The sequence below is a fragment of the Anser anser genome (assembly GCF_964211835.1).
Source record: "Anser anser genome assembly, chromosome: 5".
Lineage (NCBI taxonomy): Eukaryota > Metazoa > Chordata > Aves > Anseriformes > Anatidae > Anser > Anser anser.
This window is the reverse complement of record NC_139725.1, coordinates 35,447,978-35,463,332: the sequence shown is the minus strand read 5'-3', so window position 1 is coordinate 35,463,332 and position 15,355 is coordinate 35,447,978. Positions and strand designations below refer to the sequence as shown.

Genomic DNA, 15,355 nt, shown 5'->3' with positions numbered 1-15,355 from the left:
GCATTTACTTATACAGGAGTAACTTTTTTTTCCCCTCTTTTTCCTTTTTAAGCAGTTATTGAGGTGGCTCTGGATGAGCCCTTAGTACACACCTGCGAATCCATGCGTACATGAACCATGCCGGCGCTAAGGCTGCTCATTCTGCTGATTCAGGTTTTACTGTTACTATTATTATTATTAGGGTTTTCTCCCCGTTTCTTGTGCTAAATGAAGTGCTTGGCATCCCCCTAGGTGCTCTCAGGTCTCCCAGGAAAAAAAGAAAAACCACCAAAAACCCAACACCAAGCTCTGGGTCCAAAGACAACAGCACTACTCACCCCGGGAAATGTTGCTCTTACGGAGGGTTTCAAGGTGGCCAAATCCCCTGGGAAAATCCTTCACTGCGACCCAAAAAAATCCTTTGGAGGTGCATCTCCCAACACGCAGACTCCAAAATTATTTTTGGGCAATACCACTGTGGGAGGTGGGGAAAAATGGGTCGATGACACCAGGATGAGCATCTCCCTGCTGCTGGCTTGGGCTCCTGAGGGTGGAAGGAGGTTCAGATCCAGGATGGGGAGGAAGGATGGAGCGGGGCTCACCTGAAGATCCGAGGCAGCAACGTCCATCCTGACAGGAGTCTGGATCTGCTCTCTCTGGTCCTGAGATTAGGAGGGTGGGAACAAAGCGATGGGTGATGGATGTGGGGCTGGGTATCAAGCACCACGGGAAGAGGGCACAGCTCTGCCAGCTGGAGTTTGTTGGGATTTCTGCAAGGAGATGGGGAGAATTAGGACCTAAAATAAAATAAAATAAAACAAAAATAAAAACAAAAACAAAACAAAAATAAAAATAAAATAAATCAAGGTTATGGACCAAGCTAGTTTAAATAAAGGGAAAAGCATTAAAAAAAAGGATGAAATGGTTCTTTTTCCACCAAAGACATTAAGACATTATCACTGGACTTATGCTGCCCCACAAGCTGGAAAAAAGGCAACAAATGGAAGTCAATAAAATCTGACAGCAATTCAGAGCCATTCAGTCACAATCTAAACCAGGGCTGGCTGAATTATTAGGATGGGACTTGTCACTTTTTTTTTTTGATTGGTTTTTATAAATCCATCTGCACTAATGAAAGCGCTGTTTGGCTAAAAAAAAATAATACAGAAACAGGACAGAGAAGATAAAAATTATCTTTAGGAAGGGGCCACGAACCCTGATCCTCTTGCCTGTGAATCCCCCAGCCTATAGGATGGGGACACAGTAGGAACCCCAAAATTTCAGAAAATCGTGGCAGGTATCAGCCATTTCCAGCTTCCCAGTGCTCGAAGGGCTGGGGGTGACCCATGATGCTGTTGGCAGTGAGACGAGCTCCGGGAAAAGCTCTCTCACATGGCACACGATTAAATCCTGGTAGCTGCAGGACGGCAAATCACTCTAAGAGGGGATTAGAGAAACTCAGGCACAGCGAGCCTGTGGGATGCTGTTAGTGGGATGTATGGTTTTATGAAGCTTTTTGTCTCCTCTGTAGAACGAGGTATTTTTCCCCACATTTCCCAACTTTGTAGATTTTAAAAAGGTTTTACGTTTCCCATTTTGCATCCACAGGGGCTGGCAAGGAGACTGAACACCTGAGGCCATGCCCAGTTCATCATGTTGCTGCTTATTGCTCTCATCAGCCAAATTTGCACAGGCTTGGAGGTGTATAGTGGTTAAAAAAAAAAAAAGAAGCTTAAATATTGGGAAACCACCAATTTGCTATTTTAATGGGGGGCTTCCCAAAGGCTCCAATTAATGTGAGCCACCTCGAGAGCTTTGACTGACAACCCCTTTAGGGTGGGAACGTGGCTCCTCCAGCTGCCGATGCCCAGGAAAGGGATGGGGTAGGAAATATATTTAACCCAGCAGCAGCACCAATAAGGACAGCTAAAAAAAAAAAAATCAATGCTTTCTGGTGAAAACAAATGGAAAAAAAAAAAAAAAAAAAAAAACAACAGGGAATAAGATTTATTCCTACTGATGTTTTGTATTAGTGGCCCATAAGAGAGTGCTTTCTTGCAGTGTGTCCCATAGAAAAGGGTGCTGTATGCAATCTAAAGTCCTATGGTTATGTTTCAGGCTCAGAAAACAGAGAGTGTGAGGAGCTGTGGGGACTTTGCTCATGGGGTAAGGAGCACAGGCTTGTCCTTTGTGAGGACCGGCCCTTACTATCAATATTTTCCTGCAGCTTTAGAGCGCCAGTGATCACAGCCAAAGCTTCCCAGGAGCACGCCCAGTCTATACCGGAGATTTTTATTTTTTGTTTTAAAGAAAAACTATAAAAGTAGATGTGTGGGTTTACCTAGGACAAAAGAGGGGTGGGAGCAGCAGAGCACCTCCAGGACTCAGTGTTTCTCTGTGATTTTCCCTAGGCGAGAGCAGCTGCATGCCCCAGGCTCCAACCACGCTCTCATCGTAGGGATGTATCCTACTGAAATCCTACACTCCAAAACCCACCTGTTTTCCCCCAAACTTATACATAAGCCAGGAGGCATAGGGATGAGCACAAGGAGGAAAACCTGTACAGTATGTCTGTAGCTATCCTCTTGCCCTCCCCTCACTACCTCTCCCTGGTTTATCTGCTCTTCCTAACCTGGGAGAAATGCTGTAAAACCACAGGCAGGTACTCGTGAGCCGATGCTCTGTGCTGGGTGTTTTCCTTTGGCTTTTCTTCCCCCTTGCAGTTCCCAGCCCTTCCTTTCAGTGCCAGCAAAAGCCTTCGGCTGTGCTGAGCGTCTCCACATCTTGCAGAGGCTTGTGCTCGGCTGGAGAAAGTACTTGGAACTATCAAACAGTTTAAAAGGAGTAAAGGAAACAAAAGAAATAAAGGCTAATATAGCTCCTCTGATGACTGGAAACCCTAAGTTTTGACCCCTGATTTCCCCCCTGGAGACCAGTCCTGAAATTCCCCGAACTCCCAGGCAACTTGGCAGCAGCTCGTAATGGCAACAAAACAAGCAGGAGAACCCACAGTGAGTACGCGGGCATATAAATAGCAGCAGAGTTTGGAAACAACGGCTCTGGACTATTGTTTCAGTTTTATTTCTTTACTTACCCCTTTCCATCATGTCTGCCTGAACTGGGAGAGAAACCACCCTTCTGGGGGCTTGTCTTCCTGCTCCCCAGGCTCCAGCACCCAACAGCCCCCAAGCATCCAGACCGAACCTCTTAAAGCCAGGGAACTTTGCAAGACCCAGCCTCCTGCGTTTTGCTCTGAGCTTAAATCAAAGTGACCGATTAGAGAGGCTGCATTTATTTCAGGTGCCTAAAGCCAGCACCTGCTCAGAAGATGCCACCAGCAGCTTCACACCCCTCTTTCATCTTTACGTGTAGTTTGGAGATGCCGTGAGGCCAGACACACACAGCTCTTCTCCAGGCAAAGCCACGTGGCCAACCACATAATTTCTCAAAAACTTCAAAAAATAAATCCCAACTTTTCTTTTAAAGCACAAGGTTGATGACGATGAAGAGTGTGCAACAAACTGAAAGCAGCTCCCCCCTCCACGGGCTTACTCCGTGCCTCTTGCTAAAGGGTGATCACTCCTCCTGCTGAAATCAGACTTCGTATCCCCATGTAAGCATGGTTTTACCCTTCCGAGCAAGGCTTTGGCTGCTGGAGCTGAGCCTTGGTGCCTTCAGTTTCCTTAGCGTTTCAGAAAGCTCCCCCAAACCATGCGGGGTGTGCGGGTGGAGGAGCAGGTACCACAAGACTGGGAGCACCGATTCAAAAAAAACTCATCTTGCTCAACCCAGGCACAATGTAGGGGGAAAAAATATACTTTAGGGTCTCTGGCCAGGTAGTACACACACATACACACACGCATTACTTTTTCAGTGGAAGGATTTGCAGAGGGTGCTAAGGGTGCTCAGCATGCCTGGGAGGTGCTTTCGGTGACCAGCATGCAAGGAGCTTTTGGGAAGGGTGTTTCTGTGTTATTCGCCTCTTCCAAGCTTCCCAGAAATCTGGTAAGCAGATTTGCAGCCTACACACTTGCAAAGTTGAATCACTGCCCTGGAGATGCCTTTTCGATGATTAGGCCAAAACTCTCCAGCTCTTCTCTACGGGGCCCAGCCATCGGCTTCCCATCACGGCCCTGCCACCAGGCTGGAAGGACTGATGGCCCCCAGGTGCAGGACAGCCCTCCAGGCCCCCACATGTCTCCTGAGGGCTAGCATTTTCCAGCAGTGCGGCAAAGCACAGGAACATTTGTCCAGAGCATCAGCACGGGACGCGCCTGCTCCATTAAGCTGTGCTCCCCCTCGTGTTATCAAGCAGCCCTGAAGCCTGCCCCCACCCCTTTTTGGGGGGGACTCCAAAGCAAACCCAATAGCAATCTTCACACCCCACACTGCAGGATTACACCCCCAAAATTGCCTTATATGTTCTTGCAATGGCACTGCCCATTACTGCAAGGAGGGGGCTGTAGGCTGGGCACCCCTACACAGCCAGGCACCTCCAAGGGGCTGCAACATGGAGGTCTGGGCACCTCCTCTCTGGGTTCATGGGTTTAATCCTCCTCCCTGAGCCCCCCAAGCTGCAGGACCTGCTCCAAGGAAGGCAGAGACCTTCCTCTCCCTCCCCTTGCCTGAGCCCCTGCAGAGGGATTTAGGATTTTGGGGGCTACTCCATTGCATTACCCCCAAGAGCACCTTCAAACCCTTCCCACCAATGCTTTTCCCATTCCTACTTGGTGTGGCACCCTCAGGATACTGTACCCAAGAAAGGAAACTCCTCCAACAGCAGCCAGGAGCACATGAGGATGCCTCAAGCTCGTGGAGAGCCACTAAAGGCTTCCAGCAATTAGCAGCCCTGATGAGCTCCCCCTGGCCTCCCAGAGAGCAGCTGAACAAATGAGGTTTCTTGCTAATTATAGCAGGCGAGCAGGGCCAAGTGAGAGGGGCCTGAAACACAGGCAGCAAATGCACCAGTGTTTTGGCTAAAAAACCCTTTCTGAATTCCTGATGGTGTAGAAAAGCGCTGGGGTTGGCTCGGGACAGCGATCCCTGCTGCTCTCCACCCCCGGGGGAGCAGAAGCGTGTGCTGGCCCCTGCTTTCCACCAGATGCCTGCCCCTCTCCCTTCCCTCGCTTTGAAAAATTCATGCTGAAAAATGTGGATTTCTGCTCCGCCCGGCTCTGCACAGACCTGGAGCACAAGCTGGCGAGGAAAAGGGATCCCTCAGGGGCACAGGGCGAGGGTCAGGTGTGTGCCCACATCCCAAAGGGGTTTCGGGGCAGCCTGGGTTTGCAGCCCCCGGTGCTTGGGGTCGGTGAGCGAGGCCGAAGGCTGCATCCTCACAGTCCCGGGTTCCTTCTCCCCCCCCCATTCCTGGCAGCTTCACGGTCGGGCGGCTTTCAGCTGACGCGGGTCTCTCCCGAAAACCAGCCAGCCCCAAACAGCAAACAACCTCTCAGGCTGCCAGACCGCAAAGCCTCAAGCCCAGCTCACTTGGGAATGCCATAAAAAAATAAAAATAAAAAACAAACTCTAAAATTTAAACAAAAAATTAAAAAATCCCAACTTTTGCTTCCCCTTAGCCAGCTCCACAGGGCTTTAAGCCCCGGATTTTGCTCTCGCCGAACACAGAGGCCTGGCTGTGAGCAGCAGCTCCCAGTGACATTTCCCACTGCTGCCACTTCAGAGATTAATTAAGATGCTGGGAACAAACAGTCCCAAATTGTCCCGGACCCTCGACGGGGTTCATCCTCACCCCACAGGAGGGATGCAGGTGTATGCCAGAAGTGCTGATTAAGTGGGATTTAGTTAAATTCTGGGTGAGAAAGCTCTTGGTTGAACGCAAACAGCCCCAGGAAGCACCTCGGGGAGCTTTAAGGGGGCAAGGGGTGTCCGTGCAGTGTGTGATGCCCTGCAGGGCCCCCGGCAAGCATCTCCACCAGCTCCTTCCCTCTTGCAGCACCCTGGCAGAGCTGGAGGGAGCCTGGAGACCTGAATTTAAAGGCTTTGTTGCCCACCCTGAAGGCTGTTTTCTCCCTGGCATGGAAATGTCTGGCACATCTGAGTGAGAGAGCACCACACAAAATCACTGTATGGGCTTTTATTGTCACAGGACGCAGCAGCACACAGTTACTTCTCGGAGGACACACACACGGCACGCCGCAGGTCTCCCAAAAAATGCACTTTTCGGATGGCAAAGCAGCACTCTGCACTGGGAGGGTGGGAGGGAGAGAAATTGGGCAGGAGCAGCTCAGCGGGAGGATGTGCCCCGGTGCTGACGATCCAGCAGCACACCCAAATTCTCTGGCCACAGCAATTTCCCATTTGGGATGGGGCAACTAATAAGCAGGCGAGGGACCGAGAACCATTTGCACCTCCCGCTCTCTGCTCCGCTGCACCCACGTCCCACGGCTTGCACCCCGGGGACTCTCTGAGACACACTGCAAATGCCGAGCTGAGCTGCAGGGTGAGGGCATCACTAGAAGTTGCATCAGGAATAATATCCCCCTGGGATGGAGAAGCATGATCTCAGCCCGAGGCTGCAGCGTACATCAGCAGTGCAGCCTGCTGTGCCTCCCCTCGGAGGCCAGCAGCCCCGAGTGAGACGGAGACATAGAGCAAGGGGCAGCCTCAGCCAGGAGCCCATTGCCCGGGCTTTTATTTACAGTGGTGTTAAAGGAGGGAGTGATAAGGAGCTTCAGATGCTGAAAAACACAGGTTTTGAGAAAAGCCAGGGGTTAGCAGGCTTTTTTCCCCCTGCTGTGAACAGATCTCTGCTTTCCTTTGGAACATGCCCGTGCTGCCAGCCCATGAGTGAGAAGGGCTCCAGCAGAGCCCAGGGCCGTGCAGCAGGGACACAAACAAACCCAGCGAGCCTTGGGTGGGGAGCAGGGAATCCACAGGGAGGTGTCGGAGATGGGTCTGGTACCCAACGAAGCAAATCGGAGCCTGCGAGTGTTGACCCAGCACCGCTGAAGCCAACAGGGATGACCTTCGTTGCTGACTTCAGCTGTGGAGGAGGAGGAGGAGAAGGAGGAGGAGGAGGAGGAGCGAAGGGGTGGGACAGAGGAAGAGCATCCTCCGTGCCGATGCAAAGCCTGTTTGTGGAAACCTACGGGCTTTCAGAGGCTGCTCAGCACCAATCCCACCCTCCCCACCTCTTAACCTTCCCCTCCCGGGAGCTCAGCCCTGGCCCACAAGCTGCCCTCCAGCCCCTGGAGAAGGTGGCTCCTCACTCCCAGCAGGTGCTCCAGCAGCAGGAGGACCCGTCCCCCAGTCCCGCCTTGTCCATCGCTCCTGCCTCTGCCCTGGGGGTGCTCACTCGGGGATGTAGTCCCTGAAGGAGTTAAAGCTGAGGCTCCGGCCCGCCGTGTTCAAGGTGGAGCTGGCTTGCATCTTGGGGATCTTCTCCATCACCTTTGACACTGTCCTCCTCTTGAGGGAGCCCGGGGAGAAGTGCCCCTGCCTCATGAGCTCCTGGTAGAGGGTGTTGAACACCACCACGGTCTCTTCATAGCTGTCCCGGGTGGAGATCTCATAGAAAGGAAGCTTCAAGGTTTTGGAGAGGTTTTCGCCGTCCTCCGTGGACACCATCCTGTCGAACTGCAAGTCCTTCTTGTTGCCCACGATGACCACGGGGGGCTGCTCGCTCCCGCCGCTCCGCTTGGGGCTGGCATGGATGTGGTTGATGAGGAAGCAGAGCCGCACGACCTCGTCGAAGCTGCACCGGTCCGTCACCGAGTAGACCACTGCAAAGCCATCTCCCCACTTGATCTTCTCCTCTATCTGCAGGGAGTCTTCCTCCTGGTGCGGCAAACAAGCTCCCATTAGCACGAGAAGACCCCAACGTCTTCTAAATACACGCATCACCAACTGCAACCACTAAAACCTCCCGTTAGGGCCCACCACCGTTATTCCTGAAGGGTTTTTGGAGCTGGGCTTGCACATGGCAGGGTCTTGCAAGCAAGACCAGAAGAGGAATTTGTTGGACTGGGCGAAGCGATGGGTAGAGGCTGCAACCAAACACATCTGATGTGGACAAGGGGAGGATGAGGGCCACCACGGTTGCAGGGCTAGATGGGAAGTCAGCACAGGACTCTCCATTCCCTACAATCATTTTGGAGGTAAACTCTCCAAAATGTCATTTTTCTGAGACAAACAACTCAATTGATATTTCAGACACGACAGATTAAAGCTGGTGGAAGAGCAGGGATGTCCTCTGATGGCAAGTGAGGTTGCCCCGTTAATGTTTGCCAGGGTCAGCTAGCAGCGTAAGCTCACCTGCCCCGCCGTGTCGAGGATCTCGAAGTGCACCATCTCCCCATCGATGACAGCCATGTGCCTGTAAATCATTTCTGGAGAAGGACAGATAGGAAAGCACAGGTGTGAGAAGCCTTCAGGTGGTAAATGACAACCAAGGTAGCCTCAATGCAAGCTGTGCTGGAGAAGTCCATTTTCACCCACTGTAACCCACAGACTACATGGCCTCCAGCTCTAACACAGCTATTGCCCTGGCCGCGTCTCTTCCAGCACAAAACATGCCGTGAAACACCCCAAGCTTCACGTTCCTCATTGTGTCGTTCCCCTCAAGCTGCTGCTGTTTGAGCCTGGCAAAGCTCAGATTGGTGCCAATTTTATTTCAGTGCATGGCTGAGTGCATTGAGCGCCACGGTGGGACTGAGCAGCAGGCAGAGAGGAGTTCCGGAGAGGAAAAACAAATTTCACCTTTTTTGGGGAAAAATATTGTTCACCATAACACATATCCACTCTTTCTGGAACATTTCTGCTGGGATCTGACTTAAGTATACCCTAAAACTCAAATCCAATGCCAAACAAAATAAAACACAACTAGAGGACAGGAAAGCACCGGCCACCGATCCAGGAGATGCCTCCTCCGAGCAAACTGTATGCTTGTGCGATGATGACGTCCTGCCCCAGCAGGTTTTGCCTTAAGAAAACACCAAAAAAAGAGGAGGGACACAAGAGGTGCTATTAGGGCCAGTGGTTCTCGCCACGGCTGGTCAGGTTGAGGAGCAGCAAGCAAAGATGGTGGGTTTGAGGGTGGTGCTGCTGAGCGAGCAGCAGCAGCACCAGCAGCGAGGAAAAGGACTTCACCTACCTAGCGTTGGGTCATAGTCTCCAATGAACCTCCTGGTGATGAATCTTACAGTCAGTGCTGTTAATACAAAAACCAACAAATCCAGTTACGATTGTGAGAGCAAACTGCGGAGAAATATTGGCTGATGGAGGCAGAAGAGACGGAGCAAAGACCTGCCCTGGTGGGGACCAGGAGGCGATATCCCAGCTAAAATACTTCCAGAGGACCCAGCACCATGCCGATGGGATCTGCCTTATACAAGGGCCAACACAGAGCAGGTGGGGGTGACCCAGGACATTTGGTGCCCTCCCCAGCAGAGGGGATACTGCTGAGATGCTCCAGGCGGAGGATGAGGTCTGTGCCCAGAGCAGACATCAGCAGTGAAAACGCCCTCCACGTCAACGCAACTCAGCATCACAGCCTTGGAAAGCAGCAGCAGCCCCCTGGGACTCTGCTAATCCAATCTCTTGCCAGGCCAGAGCTCAGCAGCCTCTCCCACACTGCTGGTGTCAGAAACGTCCCCCCAGGGCACGTGGACGAAAAGTGGCTCCTGCCTGGTGGCTGGGAGCAAAGCGCAAGCCGGGGAAACCTAACCCCACAACCCCTGCCTCGTGCGTGCAGCTTACAGTCAGGTTTGATAAACTGCTCCTTCTGGCCCCGAATCCCACAGAGATTTATGCATGTGCTGAGCTTTATGCTGGGTGAGTGATGCCCTCGGTGGCCTCCAGCCAAGTGCTTTCCAAATGTGAGCTCAGCGCGTTGGCGAGCCACTGCAGGACCAGGCTCCTCCTCTACATCACCCCTGCTGGTGGTCTGACTGCCTGGATGGGTCTCATGAATCTCAGCCCTGTTTGTTTAACCTGACCCAGGCATGTTGCGGGGCGGAATTAGAGCCATTGGCACCAAATCTCGTGAAATTTGTCTCAAACGGGGCGTCGCAGGGCATGGCAAGCTAGAAGGGATGCGCGGAGCAACTCTGAGCGGGGTCTTCCTTACGGCAGCAATGTGCTGCAGCAAAACAAGCCCTGGAAAGGCAGTGTGTGCAATTAAACTGCTCTTATCCAATTACCAGACCTCCTGCAACACAGATGGGGAGATGCAAAGCCCAAATTATACTCTAGCGGCTGGCCAGGGTGGAGGTCTGCTGGCGCTGCAGGCTTGACCATCCAAACACGGCAAGGGCTGGAAAATTCAGGCAAAAGTCGTGCCTCTTGGCACCTCTCTCCATCTAGCCAGGTTGGGTGAGACAGAGCTCAGCTCCAGAGCACCCACAGATGCTCAAGCCCAAGCAAGTGCTTGTTCAGGGTGAGCTCTGAAAAAAACCAAAAAACAAAACAAACAAACAAAAAAAAAACACCTCAATGAAGAGACTCCTGAAAGGGAAATAAGGTATGGCAAAAGCTTTCCCTTTGTGCAGAGCCTCTAGCTGGGGTATTTCCAGCAGTGGGGACAGCAGATAGTGCTGGTGAATAGCCAGGAACGGGAAACAGGAAAAAAGCAACAGCTCTTTGAGCGCAGGCACAAGCTGGAGGTGCCAACCACCCCACTGGCCTGCAAGGGGCAGGTAGGCAGCCAGAACTTGTCGCTGCTAACAGAGCTCCAATGGAAGGGACAACCTCTGGCTTCTGGGGGGAGATTTTCCATGCTCACTTCTTACCCACAGCCTCCACCACCCCACAAAAAGCTGTGAGGAGGTCGTGATGCTCAGGGAGACACTAGAGACCCAAGGACGAGCAGGACATGCAAGCCCCAATGCTCAGCTGGCGTCCATTTAGCAGGAGCTGAGAACTTGCCCCCAGGGCTAGAAAGCTTCTTCCTCCAGCAGGGGAAAGCCCTGGCACAGAGCCTGCGAGTGCAGAGAGCAAGCGTCACCGGGGGGGCATTAACTCATTAAACTGGCCCCTCTAACCCAGGATGGGATAAGTGCCAGGGCCCCAGGGTCAAGGGCTGGAGGAGGTTTGGTGGAGACCGATGCGAAGGTGGTGGCCGGGGACTTGTGTGTGTGCCAGGACTGATGAGAAACCCCACAGCTCTGGCTGATGGGGGTAATTAGGGAGCATCGTCTTTAACAGCAATACGACAAGGCTGTGGGGCTGAACCAGCAAGAGGAGTTCCCAATGTTTCAGTGCCCTGCTCAGAAACCATCATGGAGCTGTGCCTTCCTATCAGCAGGAGCATCGGACGGTCTCAAACAGAGCCAGCCATGGGCGAGCTCCTGCATCTCCTGAGAGCCCTTTGGCTGGCTAAAAAAAAAAAAAAAAGGACAAACCCAAAGTGTTATTTTTGCACTTGGCTTCCTTTCCACCCTCGCTCTCTGGACACCTTTTCAGTCCTTAGGAGCCGATCCATGCGCCCACGGCCACAGATGTTCAAAGAAAAAAGGTCTGCGCAGCATCTTGTAGGCAACATCTTTTCAGTGCAGCTGCTGTGAAAATGCACTGTTGGTGCCTCAGTGTGATTTTTGGTGCAGACAGAGAAAGGGTCTGGAGGCTGGATGGAGCACAGCTAATGTAAGTGATGCTTAAGCCCTTTCGAGGTGGTTGTGATGGTAATGGTTATGGACGGGAGCGAAAGGCAGCGGAGAGGCTGAGAGATGGCTTGGAAAGAGAGGCAATAGGAGCGGAAAGTGAAATTGGTGGAAAATGAGTAGGAATAGAGGGCAGGGCAAAGAAATAAAAAAAAAAAAGAAAAACAGAACAAGGCAGGAGCTTGGAGCCCCAGGAAAGGCAGAATGAGGAGGCTGTGCACAGGGTGCCAGCACAGCAGGAGGAGGAAACAGAGCTGGGAGCGCAAAGGGAGAACAAAACACTCCGAACCCAGGACATGGCACTAAACCCTCCTGGTTACAAGAAGCTGAAAAAAAGCTCCCAGCCAGCAGGACTGGTGTGCTCCCACACCAAGGAGACATTTGCTTTCTGCACACAAGCCCAGGGAGAGTTTGGCCCAGCTGTTTGTCGTGTTGAATGTTGCCCCACATCTTATGCATGCGCCTGGCTCCTGTTCTGGGGATTCAGCGTCCTTCCACCTTTCACGCAGCCTCTGAGTTTCAAACCCTGCCTGTCAGAGAAGGGATTTGATGACATAAACATGTCTTTTAGCAAAACTGCTCTGCAGAGATAACCGAGGACCCCGCAGGAGGCATGCAGCAGCATCCTTAAAGAGGGACCCAAATTGTCAGGGGGAGAGGGAGGCAAGTCAGTCCTGATTTCTAGAAAGCACCTAATCCCATGTCGTATGTTCAGCAGCCATCCGAAGCTGGTGTGCATGGTGTTGTATGAGAAGAGGAGCCAATTAAATTGATTAAAAATTGGCTCGGGTGCAAGCATTCAGGCGAAGCTGCCAGTCAGGAGAAGGGGATGAAGGCAGCAAGGCGCGAGCACGTCCAAGCAGCCATATATGGAGTTTTTTTTTCCCCCATCTTGAACATAAATAACCTCGGAGAGGGCTCTCTTTGGAGAACCCTGGTGCAGATAAGGTTAATTAGGTCTCTATACATGGTTAAGGGGATGTTGTGATGCGTGGCTAAGCCACGTTGCAGGGACCGGCTGGTCACCTCGGCGGCTGCCCAGTGCCCCGTGCACCCACGTGCTGAGCTGTTTATGCTGCTGCATAGCACATCCCTCTTGCGAGCGGAGCAGCTTACAACATCAATTCATCTTTGGGCCGTGTTTCGTAAGCAGAGCTTCCCTCTGAAGTGCAGCAAAGTTTACACTGGCTAGGATCAGCAGCAGAAGGCAGGAGATAACGCCGGAGAAGGGCTGGATTTACAGCCCCCCGCAGGTGATTTACGCAGCCTGGATCTCACGGCTACTGATGGGGTTCAGCCACAGGCCTGTCCCCAAGCTCATCCCCGCTCAGAGGATTCAGGACCTCAGGTTGCTTTGTCCCGCTTACGTGGGGCTGCGCAGATGCCTCCCTGGGAAACTGGATTTGAAGTTTTCCAAACTGCCCAGAGAGTCAAAGCGAGCTTTTTTCCCCCCTTTTGTAGCTGTCCAGATTTTAATTGCCCTTTAGATTAGAAACAAGTCACAGGCCATGGCCCCTTCAGCCCCCAAACCTGGTTTCTTTATCCAAACGCGATCCTTGTTCAAAGCCCTGGCAGCCCTTGGTGCCCCCTGTCCCGCTGCCGGGGGGATGCAAGCAGCTCACCCGCGTGGTGCTGCAGCCCAGGGCCTCCTGTCTGTCCAGCACCGGCAGCTTCGTGGCTGCAGTATGGGCTCCCGAGACCTGGCCTTCAACCCCACGCGAGTAACAAATCCCTCTTGCCCGGACCAAACCTTCCGCAAGCAGATCCGGCCTTGAAGTCAGTCCAGAGCAAACGCCTGGGCTGCAAGTGGGACAAAATGCCAGCTGAAAGTCTGCTTCGATTCCCCGGATCCCCTTTCCCAAAACGGGGCACCCCTGCCCTTCTCACTGCTCCCTCTCCTGGCTCCATCCCAACACAGGGTCTTTTCGGGCTCACGGCGCATTACCAGGGCATCAATGTGACGGTGCCACGCTGTCTTCAACATGCAGCACAGCACCCGTGGGGACAGAGGTGGGGAGATCCCTGCCTTGGGGTGCCGTGACATCCCCCCTTCGGAAATTCGGCAGCAAGGGCAGGATGCTGCCGACACGTCCCCGCGGACGCTCCCGGTCCCTCCCTGCCTGGAACAAGCCAGGCATCGATCACCTCCCTCTGCCCTGGTCCCTGCAACCAGCACCCAGGGCCCCCTCTACTCCTCCTGCTGGCAAGGATTTCGGCCAAGGCCAAACAACCCCCCTGTTCCTGCTCCTGCAGGTGAATTCGGCAGAAAATACTTCCGCAGCTCGAATTTACCTGCCTGGAGAAAGGCAGGTGTGCTGCTGCTGAGTTTTGCTCAGTTTTTATCACAGCAGACTTCAGCTTTTAATTCTCCGCCGAGAGCACCGGGCCTAGGGAGTCCTTATTTAGGCATTTAGCCTCAATATTCACTTTGATATCTGGAGCGTGAGTTCCTGCTCTCTAACCGGGACCTCGGCGGCACCTCCTTTCTAGCAAGCAGGGAAACACCAAATTTATTTTTTTCCCTAACCCCGGGAAAGAGGAAGGCAAGAGGCTGGACGGTTACTGTATATGGAAGCGCGACTTGGACGGCACCAACAGCTAAAGCTGCTGGCAGCGAGCCCGGTGGAGGTGCCACCGCCGCAGCCCCCGTTCAAGGTTGTGCCTCTGGTGGGGTGGCGAGCGTCGCCCTGTCCCCAAGTACGTGGCAGCCCTGTCCCCAGCCCCGGCGCTGCCAGGACTTCCCCTGCCTTCCCCAGCCGGCGACTGGCACCCTTGGGTGCTGCAGGAAGGGCTCGGAGGCAGCTGCCAGCCCTGCTGGAGGGCGAAGGGGAGAGTTGGGTGCCCCCAGCTCCGCACCCCAAAATCCCCCACCTGTCAGCTACAGATGGAGAGTGCAGGGAGGGAGAGTTCGCAGGGAGGAAAAGTAAATTGCTCTCTGCTGCGAGGGGCCCTGCAGACCCCGCTATTTCCCTACAGACACCCCAGCGACCCCCCAAACCTCAGCTGGGCGAGCGGCCCCCGCAGCTCCAGCAGGACACCCCGACCCAGCGCCCCACTCGTAGAGCTGCCCAGCTGCAAACCCCAAAGCCGAGCGGCGATCCTCTTCTGAAAAATCAAAGAAAGGGGACGAGGAACGAGGGGTTGCCCTGGGGGCACGCTCCCCATCCCACCGCCCCGGCCGGGACCCCCCTCTCCTACCTGTCTTGCCCACCGCGCTCTGCCCCAGCACGACCAGCCGCAGGGTGCGGGCAGGGCTCAGGCTCACCGAGCGCCGCAGGGGCCTCGGGAAGCTCATGCCGAGGCTCCGGGGCTCCCAAACTCCGGGGCTCCGAGGCTCCGGGGCTCCCAAGCTCCGAGGATCCCAAGCTCCAGGGCTCCCCGCTCTGCCGGCCGCGCACCGGCGGCTCCGCCCCGGGGGCCGGGCAGGGCTGGGAGGCAGGCGAGGGGATGCTCACCTCCTCCTCCTCCTCCTCCTCTTCCTCCCCTCCTCGCCCCCTGGCACCTCTCCATCAGCTCGGCTTTGCCCCGCGCCCTGCTTTGCAGGGGGGGAGCGGGCAGTGGGCGCCCGTAGCCTCGGAGGGGTCCTAGGGGAAGGGACAGGGACAGGGACAGGGGGCTCTGCAGGAAGCAGTGTCTGAGTTGTTGGTTTCAAGGGGAGAAGACTTTCCGCCAGGTCTGGAACCACATCTTGCCTGTGCTTTGGTGTGGCAGCACCGCGAGGGCGTTCAGTAACAGGGCACGGGCATATCTACGAGCAA

General features: G+C 53.9%; 1 protein-coding gene across 1 annotated transcript; it reads right to left on the bottom strand.

The window, feature by feature from the left end:
- Positions 1–6,058: 6,058 nt before the first annotated feature.
- Positions 6,059–15,027, bottom strand: LOC310900878 (ras-related and estrogen-regulated growth inhibitor-like). The gene is made up of 4 exons (XM_083839537.1): positions 14,796–15,027; positions 9,092–9,148; positions 8,254–8,327; positions 6,059–7,776 (listed from the first exon to the last, which is right to left on the bottom strand). Exons 1-4 carry the CDS (start codon positions 14,890–14,892, stop codon positions 7,291–7,293), a joined length of 714 nt encoding a protein of 237 aa, XP_083695663.1. The 5' UTR covers positions 14,893–15,027; the 3' UTR covers positions 6,059–7,290.
- Positions 15,028–15,355: the final 328 nt, after the last annotated feature.

Bases quoted from the DNA above. Each gene is read 5' to 3' on its own strand.
- LOC310900878 (XM_083839537.1), bottom strand. From the start codon at position 14,892: ATGAGCTTCCCGAGGCCCCTGCGGCGCTCGGTGAGCCTGAGCCCTGCC. The intron at 8,328-9,091 runs GTAGGTGAAGTC...GTCCTTCTCCAG, and splicing joins AGACTATGACCCAACGCTAG to AAATGATTTACAGGCACATG. The intron at 7,777-8,253 runs GTGAGCTTACGC...TTGCCGCACCAG, and splicing joins TCCTCGACACGGCGGGGCAG to GAGGAAGACTCCCTGCAGAT.